The sequence below is a fragment of the Ostrea edulis genome, chromosome 7 (genome assembly GCF_947568905.1).
Source record: "Ostrea edulis chromosome 7, xbOstEdul1.1, whole genome shotgun sequence".
NCBI classification, from domain to species: Eukaryota; Metazoa; Mollusca; class Bivalvia; order Ostreida; family Ostreidae; genus Ostrea; species Ostrea edulis.
In genome coordinates this window covers 55,666,229-55,682,689 of record NC_079170.1, presented here as the reverse complement: position 1 = coordinate 55,682,689, position 16,461 = coordinate 55,666,229, and the positions used below count along the sequence as shown (strand labels likewise).

Sequence of the window (16,461 nt, the reverse complement as noted above, 5' to 3'; positions counted from 1 at the left end):
TTGGACATGCAGCTTGGTTGTTCGTAAATCTCGTCCATACATACACAAATCAAACTGTCCTGTGTTATCGGCCGATTCGTGCACGGCATTTACCTCTGTGAATATTCTAAAATCCCCTGATGCGCACGTGATTTTAGTGCCATCATTTAGCGTTGTAAATGAAATCTTCGTGCATCATTATATTTTTTTATGTGGATTGCGCTTAAATTGTTCTCTGTGTTTATCGTTGGTGAGAAAAGTGTGTAAGTGTTGGGTATCGTGTGCGTTTTGTGTCTATAGTTTTGTTGTTTTTTTGGATGGGATTTTTTTTTATTGCGTTGTGTATTGTGTAATCAGCGAACTTAATAAAAACGATGTTCTGTTATTTTTTTAATACGAATGTTGAATACGAACCGGAACGAGTTATTGAGAGAAATTTACATGAACGCATTGTTTTAAAGTTGAACAAAATGGCAGTCCAAACGAATGCAGAAAAGCAACGTTATCAAAACATCCTTATGAATTCTACACCAGAAATAAAGAAAAGGGATAAGAACATGAAGAATTACGGACATTAAAGATAAGATGTAAATAAAACAAAGTATCATAGTCTTTTAAACAAAGAAACAGTAAAGATATATTCACACACCCCATCACGGAGTACCAACGGACGATATACAATTTCCAAATGATATTTTTAACGGATTTAACTGGGAACGTTTATTACGTTGCCCCCGGTATTACGTTATTTTATCGTGACAAAATGGAAAACGTAATAACAGGGTTCCACTGTACAATGCAATTCTTAATATTTGTGAATTAAAATTTTCAAAGTATTTCAGAACAAATATATATATTATAGGTATAATCAACAATTTAAAACATAATTTGTTTCAAAGATTGAGCCGATGCGATCTACGTTCACGAGTTGCATGTGCTGGAATTTAGTGATTGGCAATCAGAAGTTTAAAAAAGTCAATCTCTATATATATCTTTATATTAGAAATTAATTTGAAACTAAAGTTTAGAAAATATTAGATAACATGTCGAAGAGATCTATACCTTGAATTTTCTGTCATGACTTACAGTGTAGTTTTCTGGTCAGCTGGGACCAAACGTGCAAATTACATGTCTTTCTTTTACATACATGAATTTCAAAATTAAGCATTAATGATTAAAATAAATCTATAACCCTAATTCTGAAACTGAAATATCCTACAAAGTACATTATTTTCTTGCTGACAACACCAGGATATCTGTAGCATTAAATAATCAAAATGAATACTGAGATCGCTATCTAATTTAAATACACTACAAAATTAGGTTGAGAATCATTTAAAATTGAAACAGCTAATGTTAGGGACATGTAATTGGCTCTAGCTATGGATCAATCACATATCATTACTTTTTTCCTATCCATATTGATTTATTGTCGTTTCGCTTACTTTTATTAGACTTTATCTAATCGTGAATTTGTCCACTTTAATTTACTACAAACAGCTGCCATTGTGAACCGGATGTACAACATTTATAGAACAGAAGTTACAATATAGTTCGTTGTAATATTGAAGTGAAAGAATTGCAGTGTGAAACCCTAAATGTACATTTGAAGAGATTTTGTGAATAAAAATAGCTAATCAAATATTCGGCTAATCTGGTAATTTTTCCCTGACAATTGGCTATTGGATTAACCGAGACCCCCCGTACTGGAAATAACAAAATATTCAGGACTGAAACATTTATCAAATTCTGTGACATAACCATTTGTACACAAATATTCGAAATGTTTTTATCCCCTATACCATGGCCTATTGGTTTTAAATTGTCATGTAAAATGTTTCACTCTGTTCATATGCAGGTCACACATCAAATGAAACTATTCTGAAGGTATACTCTGACTGCCTGTGTACTGCATTATAATAAGTTAGATGTACATGTAAATGAATTACCTGGTAATACATCTAAACTATTCTATAAGTTTTTGGGTTGTGCATGTATTTGTGAATGCTAGTATGTGGGTGGGTGGGTTATGTGTATAGTAGGAAATGTGCCTCCCGAGGGGGGGATCTGTATCCATCCCCCCCCCTCTCTCTCTCTCTCTCTCTCTCTCTCTCTCTCTCTCTCTCAGGCTTTGTGTTAACCTCGCATGGGAATATATTATACATTTTCAAAAAATATTTTTCCTGGCATATTTTCTTTAAGGAGGTACTCTACATCATGATAATGGCTGCCTTCCTTTTAAAACATGAATAAACAAGAGGTACTGTGAGCAATGCTCACTAAGAATACCCCCCGCTTACCCCAATCTCCAAAAGGGTGTTGGTAATAGGTAAAACTTCAGTATTATGATCCAAAAGGTATCTAGGAACACAGCATCTCCATGCGATGAAAAAAGCCATTAAAGAATTTAAATGGAAACCATATTGCTACTTCGATGTCCAGTGCACGTGACCTTTGGACCCCAAAATCGATAGGGAACATCTTCATCCCATGGGTAGTCCATATGTACGATATGGTGACTGTAGGTAGAAAGGATAACGCTTTAGAGCCTGGAAACCATATTGCTACTTCGATGTCCAGTGCGCTTGACCTTTGACCTTTTGACCCCAAAATCGATAGGGAACATCTTCATCCCATGGGTAGTCCATATGTATGATATGGTGACTGTAGGTGGAAAGGATAACGCTTTAGAGCCCGGAAACCATATTGCTACTTCGATGTCCAGTGCGCTTGACCTTTGACCTTTTGACCCCAAAATCGATAGGGAACATCTTCATCCCATGGGTAGTCCATATATATGATATGGTGATGGTAGGTGGAAAGGATAATGCTTTAGAGTCCGGAAACCATTGCGTCTACAGACGGACGGACAGACAGACGGACAACCCGATTCCAGTATACCCCCCCCCCCCCCCACCCCACAACTTGTTGCGGGGGGTATAATAAATATCAGCAATATTTGTCTATTCATTTCAAAAGTCATTGCATGTCTGAGTAGCTCAGTAGGTTAGTATGTCAACTGCTGAACTGTAGATCTCGGGCTCAAGCCCTGCAGGGGTTTTTAATTTTTTTTCAGATTGCTTTCTACTAAAATTACATGTTTTGACTAAATAAAGTAAATTTGAAGGTTTTCAATTTCAAAATATTGTTGTACATTTCCTCCAGTTTCCATCCATATCAAATTTCTCTGGTGTACCATTCCTCCTTAATACATGTACCGTAGTCATGCATAACACAAAATCCATGATGTAATTCGTTGTGCCTTTTTTAAAACTACCCAACCCCGATACTACTTTAAAATACTAGTAATCATGATCTTCCTTGCAATCAGTAATCTTGATTGATAAATACAATACATTGAAATGATTAAACAAAATAATCAAAACAATTAAGATAAATAAATCCCTAATCCATCAATATTTCATTGAATAGATCAACTTGAAAACCTAACTTTAAAGCATCAAGTAATAAAATCAAGGGACATAACTCACATTTGTTAACAGTACAAATCGATCAAATTTTTCAACAAATTCTACCTCGACGGGGACAGGTAGCCGATAGTCATCCCGCGATGAGAACCTGGTTTACCCGAGTTACCTCTAGATTGCCGCGTTAGATTTTTCCTGCTGCAGGAATGCAGTAAACAAGAGATTGGTGGTGTTGACTGTACTGTAACTTAACTGAACTTAATCCATACTTCAATATTAATACTACTAACATGGTCTAATGCTGTTCTGGAGAAGATTTTTTAAAGATTCTTTTTCTATGTTTGTGCAATATGTAAATTTTGATCCCCAATTAGGCCAATTCAACTTAATTAGTAGATTATCATCTAGGGTCACCAAAAAGTATGGGGCGGGTGGGAGGATTTTAATTTTTATTTCCTGAGAAAGACATTAATTACAAACGAGTTTTTGTCAACAGAAGTGCATCATTTCATGCCAGATGGATATCAATCTATGCGTATTTCACAAACGAATTCCAGGTTAAGCTTTAATTACACAGAAATATACCAAACTTCTTAAAGATTTATGCCCGTAAGAATGCGAGAAATTAAGAAAACTTTATCTGTTTTCTTCACATTGCTATACAGGAAAAGTAAACAAAAAGTGTAAATACTGGAGTCGGACATAAAAATTTACCGAACATTGCAAGTTTCGCAAAAAATAAAATAAAATGATAATCTATCAATTAAGTTGAATTGGCCTTATAGGTCCACCCCAATCCAAGGGTCCATAATTTGAAGGGAAAAAAACTTGAATCCAAACAACTTGAGAATGTTTGCATATTTTTATAATTGTGTGGTCCTACTACTCTTGGAAAAGAATTTTTTTTAAATTTCCTACATAAAACTTTGAATCCCTATTCCAGCCCCACTCTAACACCATGTGCCATATTAATATCATGGCCAGTGGTTCTTCAGATTTTTAGAGTTTTTTACTACATATTCCTAGGTAAAACTTTTATCCCTTATTGCGATGATTGTGATGCTATGAATAGTATGCAATCAGCTAGTGCAGATTCCAGCTTGTTTGAATCATAGTCACAGGAGACAGGGTGAGGCATCCTACCTCCTGGGACCATGATTCAAGCAAACTTGAATCGGCACTATCTATATGAAATGTCAAATTACCATCACCTCAAATAATTGAGGAATATTATTTGAAGATATCATCAATTCATTTGATGTGCACAATTAAAAGACCTCTTCAAGTGGAACCCCGTTATTACGTTCCCCCTTTATTACGTTAGTCTGCATATTACGTTGGAATTTCAAAGCACAAAACCATTTCTTAACAAACCTATATAAAATAGACCTCGTTATTATGTTGTCCTAAAATGCCGGGACTCGGTATTACGTTGTAAAAATTCCGACAAAAACGTAATAAACCCCTAATTATACAATAGTGTTTTCTCAAAATAATAAGCCATTCACACCTTGACTGCCTGAGGCAGTCACCACGTAAATTTCCTGGTCTGTTTGGGGATTAGAGACGCTTGACTGATCACACTTCGATAGATATAGCGACATCAATACAGGTGAATACCCCGTATAGAAGCCAGTGATAAACAATTAAATAATGTTTATTTAGAAATTGTACTCTATGAAATTTACTTCACTTTTCATATTTTGATAATCAAAGAAATAATTTCTCAACCACCTGCCTGTTCAGCATAGTGTGATTACCTTCGCTATTAAAACTCTATTCACGGACAGCTTTGGTACCAAACAAAAAAGACAAGATTTATCGTAGCAATGTTACAACCGCTTGGGTAACTGCTTGGACATAGGTGACAAAATTGTTTGTGGTTTGGACATGCATACACCAATCTATCGGCCGATTCGTGCACGGCATTTACCTCAGTGAATATTTTAAAATCCCTTGATGCGAACGTGATTTTAGTGCCATCATTTAGCGTTATAAATGAAATCTTCGTGCATCATTATATTTTTTTTTATGTGGATTGCGCTTAAATTGTTCTCCGTGTTTATCGTTGGTGAGAAGTGTGTGTTTTGTGTCTATAGTTTTGTTGTTTTTTGGGTGGGATTTTTTTATTGTGTTGTGTATTATGTAATTAGAGAACTTAAAATAAAAACGATGTTTTGTTATTTTTTAATACGAATGTTGAATACGAACCGGAACGAGCTATTGAGAGAAATTTACATGAACGCATTGTTTTAAGTTGAACAAAATGGTGGTCCAAACGAATGCAGAAAAAGCAACGTTTATCAAAACATCCTTATGTATCCTACACCGAAATAAAGAAAAGGGATAAGAACATGAAGAATTACGGACATTAAAGATAAGATGTAAATAAAACAAAGTATCATAGTCTTTTAAATAAAGAAACAGTAAAGATATATTCACACACCCCTTCACGGAGTACCAACGGACGATATACAATTTCCAAATGGTATTTTTAACGGATTTAACTGGGAACATTTATTACGTTGCCCCCAGTATTACGTTATTTTATCGTGACAAAATGGAAAACGTAATAACGGGGTTCCACTGTAGTGATATCTTCAATTCTGAATTATTGCGAGCATTAATTGAATTGTAGATAGCATTAATTATTCTGTTCATTTGATGAGCACTATAATTGAATTGTTGTTCTCTTCAAATGAATTGAAGATATTAACAATTGAATTGATGAGGGCTACAATTGAATTGAAGAGAGCAATAATTCAATTAATGCGCACATAATTGAATTACTACTCTCTTCAATTGAATTGTAGTGTGTATCAATTCAAATAATGCACTTAATAATTTTTTTTTAATTTAAAAACAATATTTTATTATGTATGAAACATAAATGGATTAGGCAGCAGGCTTGCAGCCTATATAAGCCTTCTCCAAAAATTATTGCTCTCTTCAATTGAATTAATGATATCATTAATTCACTTGATGCATGCAATAATTTGTTTAGAGAAAGCACCTATATAATTAAGAGATATCTTCAATTCAACATATCAACTGAATTAATTATCTCTTTTATTAATGGATTGTTGCTCTCTTTAAAAGAATTGATGTGCACATTAATTCCTAATACAAAAGAGTTGTAAATAATTAAAGATACATTCAATTGAATTAAAGAGATCATCAAATCATTTATACAGAGCCCTAATGAATATTTGTGAGCAATAATTCCACCACAATGATGCATGCATCAAATTAATTATTGCTCTTTTCAATTGGATTGATGTGCACAATAATTGAATTGATATCTGTATCAATTGAAGTGATGAGAGCAATAATTGAAGTGATGCATGCATCACTTTAATTATTATGCGCAATAATTGAATTAATGATATCTTCAAATATTCAAAGATATCTTCATTCATTTGAGTTTATGTTAGTTTGGCGCTCCATACACTTAAGGATTTTTGTATATTGATATAACTATTCTTTGTATATAGATATAACTATTACTTGTATATAATAAGTATTTCTTGCCCTGCTGCTCTTTAAAAGATTTTTTTAAAAAACAAAATTCCCATACATTGCCATTTAATTGATCTGTTATGGTGGCCCCCCCCCCCCCCCCCCCCCGACCATGGTTTGAATAAACTGGAATCTGCACTATCTGATGATACTTGCATATTAATATGACTAATCATGGTCCTGCTGTTTGAGAAGATTTTAAAAGATGCCTTATGTGGCTCCATCCTATCCCCATAAGCCATACTTCAACACTTTAGAATCTACACTATGTCAGGAATGTTTCACACAAGTTTGCTCTTTTCTAGATGAGTGGTTCTTGAGAAGACAATTTTTAAATCACCCCATCCTAATTTTGCCCCTCTTTGTTTTTATTATCTCCCCTATAAAGGGGGCATGATTTTTCATCTGAACAAACTTGAATCCCTTTTACACAAGAATGTTTGTGCAAAGTTTCATTGAAATTACTTTAGTGGTTCTTAGAGAGAAAAATAAAAATGTGAAAATTTAACGACAATTTTCTTATTAAAATTTGTTAAGCTTTTAACATATAGTGTGCCTCTAATTTTCTACATAAATCTAGCCTATCTTTGGCTAGAAAGTACTGACCTGTTTTTGACTTGCTCAGACAAATGTCTCTGTTTCATGGATGGCTTCTGCACTGAAGGCAGAGGAGGAGGCTCCTTAAGAAACAGATAAATAATTAACAGAAACAGATAAATAATTAACAGAAACAGATTCTATGATAAACTTAACAAAATCAGATTCTAATCAGATTCTAACATAAACAAGAGGCCCATGGGCCTTAATGATCACCTGAGAACCAAGCATCATATTTACAAAGTTTGTGAGTGTGAAATTTTTAAAAATCATAAATACACAAACATTTCTAATATATCATTAGGTAATTTGGCATAGAGCTCAAAACACCTAATCTAGAAATATTCAGTAGAAAACTATATGATTGCTTGCCTATGTAATAACAAATCTAAGCCTGATAGGGACCCCCCTAGGGGCAATTGAGGGTGCCCCCTATTTACGTAATCAACAACCTATCAAATTGGTTGTCCAAGTAAGAGCACCACCTTTATACGTAATTAATTACCAATCAGTTTCTATATCTGCATAATTCCAAAAAATAACAATTAATTGACCAATCAAATGCCTATTATTAATATTCTTAACCTAAGCATCTCAAGTTAGCTGCATAATATTCTTTGAACGATCAGGCCACGTCAGTTGTAAATTAAAATTTTTTTTCTTTTCTTTTTAGCCGAGTTGCAATGAAGTTGAACTCGGCTATTGGTTTGGTGAGGCAGGCGGGCGGTTGGGCGTCAACAATTGGTTTCCGGATGATAAGTCGAAAAGTTTACAATCTAATCAAATGAAACTTTGATATAATGTTGGGTACCAGGTTAGGAAGACTCCTATTGATTTTGGAGAAAAATTGTCAAAGGTCAAGGTCACAGTGACCGAAAATAGAATGAAAATTTCAGAAAAATTTGGTTTCCGGATGATAACTCAGAAAGTTTAAATCCGAATCAAATGATACTTAAAGATATTGTTATGTACCAGGTAAGGAAGACCCCTATTGATTTTGGAGAAAATGGGTCAAAGGTCAAGGTCACAGTGACCGAAAATAGATTTAAAATTCCAAAAAAAAAAAAAATTAGTTTCCAGAGAATAACTTGAAAATTTTTAATTTGAATCAAATGAAACTTGGTTATATTGTTGGATACCAGCAAAGCACAGTGACCAAAAATAGATTGAAAACTTCAGACAAATATGGTTTCTGGACAGTAACTTGAAAAGTTTAAAACTGAAATTAGTTCTTCACAATTATAAATATGCCACATCATTCCTGACTTTACAATGTATCCCATGCAACTCGGCTTATGTACCCCTGGGTGCATATATTGATTTTTTTTTCCTTCATGTGTGTGTGTGACTGAATATGTGTATTGTTTAATGTAGTTTAGTTTGTACATCCTCACCTGAGGAGAGAAGAAAACCATGATTATGTCATTTGATTTACAAAATTGTTGTACTTGCTGTTATATATATATATGTAATAAATCATGGTTGTTTGCCCAAACTGGTATTCTGTTTTCTTGACGAATGAGTCAATGCCTACACCATTAAGGGAGTGGAATTAATATCCATGGAGATTGCATTGAATATAAAGTGTTCATTGAAATAGCATTGAAAGGACACTGTTTCTGTTCTCAGTTTCACAGGAACATTTATTTCATGAGAATTAAAAAAACATTTTTCAAAATAGTGCTACTAAATAGTGCCACTAAAATAGCATTATCTGAAACTTATTAAAATCAAATGCTACAAAATCACATTGAAAGAACATTTATTTTCAGAGACACTACTTTTGATTTCAATGCTTCTTCGTACATTCCAAATCAATGCTGGGAAAGGGTTATACATGTTATTCACAGACTAATCTCAGTCATGTCTGTTTGGTATATTGCCTCCTTAATGTCCAGAAGTAAAAAGAACTATTTTTTTCTAATATTATCACACCCAATTCGATATGAATTGGAGGCTTTTATCGAAGAAAGTGTTCATTTCCCGTGTTTAGTTTTTTTGGATCCGCCTATAAACTTATGTAACAAATGAGAGTTGTTCCCCTGAGTCAGCCTCCGCTGCCTCCTTTTCAATCAAAGACTTGTTGAATGAGGTTGGTCCAAATGTAAACTACTTTTTCTTTGCAAAATAAGACAAGTAAGTTAACCCACCCAACCCAGCCCATATTTGAATGGATATGTTCGCTTTGCTTTTTGGGAGTTGAACTATGTTCAATCTCCCTGGGTCATCACGCACTTTTCTGCGCAGTAATTTGTATTGATTTGTATAGTGGTCGTCAGTGGGGGTTCTGTGTCAGCTGATTTACTCCTAGGTAAATCAACATAAACTTTTATAAACATCCGCCATTAAATAATCCATGTAACTTTTCTGAATTAATCTAATTTTGATAATTGACATGTAAATAAATGCAATGATATTGTATCCAAATCAATTTGAATACAAGATTTCGATCAAATTGATACTGATAGACATAGAAAAATAAAAGATAAGGTTGAAAATTGTCGTTTGTAGCGCAGCGTCACCTATAAACATTGATAGGGAAACGAACGACAACTGCACACAAGCCCTATTGACACCGTGGCGCGAAATATCGAATATGGTGCGAAACCTCAGAAAATTTACAAGAAATAACTCTAAAACATTGTGTATGTGTATATATTTGGGATTTTTTTTAATGTGATATAAAAGATGCTTGATGTTACATGTAGATTGAATTAAAACACGTCATTCCCAGTCAACAACTTTCGATTGGGATCGGAATACGAAATAAAATTTCTTATATCCGGTGGCAAAGTGAAACTGCTTCATGCTTCAAGTTATTGAATTACGTAGTAATGTGCACGTTACACTTTAGAGAACTGTTCCTTTTAATAAAGAAAGTCACAAAATAGATACAAAATGAGTGTACCTTATTCATTACTGTTACCGAGCTTTCGTCGACTATAATCTCGAAACGGCGTGTTTCGCTGCGCTTGATGACGGTAAGGTCCACATTTTCTACGTGAGTAGTGTGATATTTGTTTATGAATTTTTTGCGCATACATGGTATGTCTCGACTAGGAATAATGGAAACTTTCTCACCTATGTATGTAAAGACATATTAATCTCTATTTTTAAAAATGTAGAACACTTTTATCAAATGACAATGTTTGAAAACGCTTAGAGCCCCGATGTCAGAATTTCCTTTTCCAAGACATCAATATGTCAAATCCATTATCCTTTTTGAATAGTATGTACCATATTTTGTACCAGTTATCCATTTTGAATCCCCTATTACAATGGGATTTTGCTGCACTCTCTAATGTTTGAGTGGATGTCATGAGTGTGTGTCAAACAGAAATTTTAAGAGCATGGGATAAGGTGCTGCCATGTATTACTTCACTATCAAAGTTTAACCCAGTTGCCACAATGTTGAATTTATGCTGCAAAAAGGATTGGAAATTGCTCTGGTCAAAACACATTGTTTATTTGTCTACTGATGAAAGAGACATGAGGATTCTCCCTCACAAACTGAAAAAAAAAATAGTTATGGATCTTGTACATGTATAGTTTATTAATCACTATAGATTTCCAGCATCACAAGTCTGATTCCACTATATGCTTTCCATACTGTCAGGTTCATTCACCCCCTGTTTGAGCCACAGTATAATATCCCAAATACCTTGGCAATAAATAACATTATTTGACTAGTGTTTCATTTTTAGCGGAGTTGCGATGAAGTCGAACTCGGCTTATGATCTGATGAAGTGCCTTTGGGCGGGCAGGCGGGCACGCATCAACATTTCATTTCCGCACCATAGCTCTTGAGCAAATTATATGATCTCATTCAAACTTAGATGGATTGTCACCCTCAGTAAGATGAGGAAGCCTATCGATTCTGGGGTCACTAGGTCAAAGGTCAAGGTCACTGGCTATAAATAGACTGAAATTTGGAGAAAATTTTGTTTTCGGCACTATAATGTTTTAACAAATTATAGGATCTCAATTAAACTTAGATGGATTATCGCCCTTGATGAGACAAAGAAGCCTATTGACTTTGGTCAAGGGTTAAAGTTCAAGGTCACAAAGGATTTAAGTCGGCTGAAATTTATGTACGCAAAATTTTGCTCCCTGCTTGATAATTCTTGAAAACTTTTCTGCCGGTTCCCTCTATGCCCATTCCTTGCGCAACTCAGCTTGTGCATTTCCGATGCCCGACAATTTTTAATTTTTTTTGCATTTCATTTATTTTGAGTTATTATACAATTATTTTCCATTCCATTGATCCTCTACAGGACTGTAGTATACTCAGGGGACAGTTTAGCATATTGGACTACCTTTTCAAGTAATGAATCTCCTTAGAATTAGCTATAACTAGGATTAAACTTGAATGTATATATACAGGGGAAAAACTTCTTCATAACTGCAAGGCATTGATAACCATATTGATTTGAATGTTTGGGCCATAATATGTGGTCACATTTTTCATGAGAATATAAAGGGGTGAAATTCTAGAAAACAACAACACGACTTCAGTTACTCGAGGATCGTTGTGGTCCATGGGCCTTCCATTATCCATGTTTGCTGTTGTAACGCTTTGAAAAACAACAACAGTTGATTTGTATCTAAAATCATGATAATATTCAGTCATTTATTCCCCTCCCCTTCCAGTGCTGTCTGTTCTAACTGAATTTCCACAATGTTCAACTCCCACGAGTACTTTAAGTACTTTGATTCTTTTCTGTTGTAGCTGCTGTCCGAGCATCAGTGTTTAAGGAAATGGTACAGCTAGCTGTTACATCCGGCACAAGTTTGTATACTTGAAGATGGTTCTCTGGACCTCCGTGGGTCGATGCTTCCTAAACTGATGTGAGTGAACCTTGTCCCAGTGAACATGTGCGTAAAAGCGGCAATCTGGATGTAAATATTATAAAGCTTTGACCTCTGCACCTCCCAGGGTCAATGCTTGCTATATAGTGAACTTTGATGTTGTGGTGAACTTTGAACTTATTTGGTTGTGCTAAATGTGAACTTTGAACATTGATGTTGTTTGAACTTTGACCTATCATCATGACCTTTGATTTTTTATCATGACCTAGCTACATGGTTGTATGTGTAGCTTTAATGTTGATTGTTGGTGTATATAATTATCTTGCATCTGTTTTGGGGCATGATCGTTGTTGGCGGCCCATTGCCCATGTTGTATTTGATTTGCATTTATTCATAACAGCCGTGCCCATAATATTGCACACATATTCTAATAAATTCTAAAGTTCACAATTTGTTTGAGTTACACTTTTCTGAGATAAATACGGTATATAATGCATTTTGAATCTGACTCTGTAAAACACTTAAGTCTAGCATGCAATAATACGAATAATTTACCAGAATCTGACTCTGTAAAACACTTAAGTCTAGCATGCAATAATGCAAATAACTTACCAGAATCTGACTCTGTAAAACACTTAAGTCTAGCATGCAATATACAAATAACTTACCAGAATTTGACTCTGTAAAACACTTAAGTCTAGCATGCAATAATACGAATAACTTACCAGAATCTGACTCTGTAAAACACTTCAGTCTAGCATGCAATAATACGAATAACTTACCAGAATCTGACTCTGTAAAACACTTAAGTCTAGCATGCAATATAATGTGAATAACTTACCAGAATCTGACTCTGTAAAACACTTAAGTCTAGCACTGACCTTGACATTACTGATCAGTTCTTGAAGTTGTCTGGATATCTCAGTATTGGCAGTATCCATCTCCTTGTGTGCCTCTAACACCTTTATGTAGGCACTTGTTAAAAATAGATGAGATAATACATTACATAAGGACAGCAGCATCATCACTACTTTCCAATGTTGAATGAAATCTTGAAGTGTTATATTTAATTAACATCTGATGTTTAGTACTGTTCATTGTTGAATGAACTATTGGAGTGTTATATTTAATTACAGTCCCTGAAATGTTCTACTTTACCGTTTTCCGTTCGCTCTCCGTGCGTTCACCATATGCTCTCATTGCACTCACCGTGCGCTTTCCATTTACAGTTTTGCGTTCACAAATCATTCACCGTGCATTCACCATTCACAAAGTATTCACCATGTGTTCACCGTTCATTGTCATTCAGAACACCAAAGTGAAAGGATCGATATTAATAGCAAGACAAAAATGAAAAAGGAACGTGACTGTGTGTAATTTAAGGGTTAAAGTAAACTTTCTTATTTTATCAGAAATTTAATTTATAAAGTACAAATGTCAGAATCATCAACTGTGAAAATTCAAGATCACTCACCAATTTCAAAGAATAGAATAAAATATTTTTATTATTACAAAACATAACTATTGTTTGATTAAAAAGTGGGGGAGAAGTTCTGAATGATAGGAAAATGAAAGAGCCTTCAGTTATGAATTCAACCCTTATACATGTACATGTAGCGAAGAACAAGCGCTGGTACATGTACAAATCAAAGGCCTCAAGATTTCAAACAAGGGGTGGAGGTTATATACGCACAGCACCATCTTTTAAGCTTACTCTGAATGGTAAAACAAAATGTACGTGCATAAGTATTATCATGCTTAACTAGATATCTATGGATTTCAATGCCACAAACTAGGAACATGACACATCGGCTTCAGGAATTTACTCATAAAAGCTTCAATGGTTGTGTAATAAAGTTCAAGATCAAAGGTCACTATCCATGGTACCCAGCACATATGCAGTAGATGATCACTTATCGGTACATGTCAAATATCAAAAGTCTACCGCAAGAGACAAAACAGCCCGGACACAATTTGTAGAAGGTATCGATACAAATTTATTCTCTTGAAGTCTTCAAATATCTTGATCGACTCTTCCTTCTTTCATGTACCACATACGTATGTAAATGATATTCATTTATTTAAACAAAGCAAATATAGGATTCGTTAATTCATTTCAGATATATTTTCGTCAAATTCTGTTGGAATATTATTTCAATTAAGAATCACAATATCATTTATTTTCATGGAAATAATTAAGTTAAATGCAATGTATCGAAGTCCTTATTCGTCTAACTGGAGTTCTAACCCTACCCTTCATATTCATGCGCGATTAAAAATATCATTATTTTGATAGGCTTCAATAGTTTTTCACCATTATTGTTTAGCTAAAATTTTAATACTGTAAGTGGTTTTAATTTCGCAGTGCTAAAAGTTTGCGGTTTTTCATATTGGTTTAATTGCGGTGATTTTATTTTCGTGGAATTCAAAGAACAAGGTACGATTGTATACATGAAAAAGCCCAAAAAAATTCTCTCTGTAAAATGTGTCTGGAATTAACCTTAATCAGCGTTTTAAGAAAGTAAAATATATGCCAGGTATACATGTCAAAAAAATCATTATGGAATTCCTAATTGGATGGCATTATGACATCATGAATAAGACATTTCCCGCCTTTTTTTTTCAAAATAAGCCTGAAAACTGTCAAATGTCATACATACTCAGGAAAAGATGTGCGCATTTGTCGAGCAAAATGAAAATGATATATATTGTGTATTATTTTAAGGTGAAAAACATACTTGAATATGAATTTGCTCGACGCATGCGCTGTATGTTTTCTGAAAGGAAAACCACCTGAATTTGTGGATATTTTCATTGAAAATGGCATTTCTGCAATTTTAAGCCAACTTCTAGCTCTCATCATATGACACAAATCATTTTGCTGATCAAACTGAGTGGATTTTGGGTTTGCTAATCTATTCCTTATTTCAACGTCAGGGTTTAAGCTCCAAGTGAAATCATCGATATTTTGGGCCAATAAATGACTTTAGAAACTGTACCTACTCCTTTTATGACATATGTTCAAAACGTATTGTGTCACACTTGAAAAATGAGCAGTCGTTTTAATTTCGTGGAAAAATCCCCGACCGTGAACATAGCATAATTAAAACCACCGCAATCATTTCCCCACTTACTTTATTAACCATGTTAACAAATTTTAAATTCAATGAAAGACATGCAGTGTCTGCTTTCATATCCACAGTCTTATCTTCTCCCTACTGTATTCAGTTGTTGACCTCCTAGGTCGATGTCCGATTCTTAAGTATTTTCACATTCTTTCACAAACAACATGTGCATTCCATTGACATTATTAAGAATTTTATGTGTACTGCAATAATTTTATTTAATAAAACATACACTGCCAGTCAAATGATATTCAATTGTGTATCAGCTAAAGTGGTAGTGAAGTGGTGAATCCGCAGGATGGACACGATGCCAAGTAGTATCTCGCTACGTGAGTCAACTAAAAATTGAGGCAGTTAATTTCAGTTAATAAATACCTCAATCACCCCCACCCCATCACAATTATCATTATAGCATTTTCAAGTCTGCGTTAAACCACAATTTATTATTATTATTTTGTCTCACTTGACAAGAATTTTAGACGTCAAGTCATTTTTTTCCCTCAAGGCCACCCCCCCCCCCACCCCCCCCCCAGTTAAAAAAATACACGATGCTACATGTTGATGCACATTCATGCCCTAATGTCAAACTGATTTGACAAGTCTTTCCGATTATTTTACGCCTATATTTATGAAAGACATTGTCAATAAATGTATTAACTCCTTTCCCCAAATTTGAAACATTTGTATTGTTTGTCTCTAAATAAAGAGGTTACAGTAGTTTAACTCGTACATTTCTGCCCCACATATAATATAAGTATAGTTCAGTACAATAAACAGTTTTATCCCCATCAAAAGTATACAAATATTGCACAATCTAAATGTAAATTTATGGTCACACTATTTATTTTGTACAATAACTGTCATACATTAATTTTGGGATTATTTCTTCAGGTTGATAAACCATACAATTATTTGCAATAAAGTGAATTACACAAAATCTATGTGAGAATAAACCTTTTATACTATTTAGAAATGTTTATGTGTCAACATGAGGTACCTATATG

The 16,461-nt window shown here is 34.3% G+C and overlaps 1 protein-coding gene across 1 annotated transcript in view; it reads right to left on the bottom strand.

Moving 5' to 3' along the window:
- Positions 1 to 16,461, bottom strand: part of LOC125656415 (inhibitor of nuclear factor kappa-B kinase subunit epsilon-like) — a 67,724-nt gene that overhangs the window by 5,427 nt on the left and 45,836 nt on the right. The window contains exons 15-16 of the mRNA XM_056144777.1: positions 13,214 to 13,307; positions 7,533 to 7,606 (exon numbers count right to left, since the gene is read on the bottom strand). Coding sequence (XP_056000752.1) covers positions 7,533 to 7,606; positions 13,214 to 13,307 — 168 coding nt within the window. The remainder of the gene's footprint in view (positions 1 to 7,532; positions 7,607 to 13,213; positions 13,308 to 16,461) is intronic.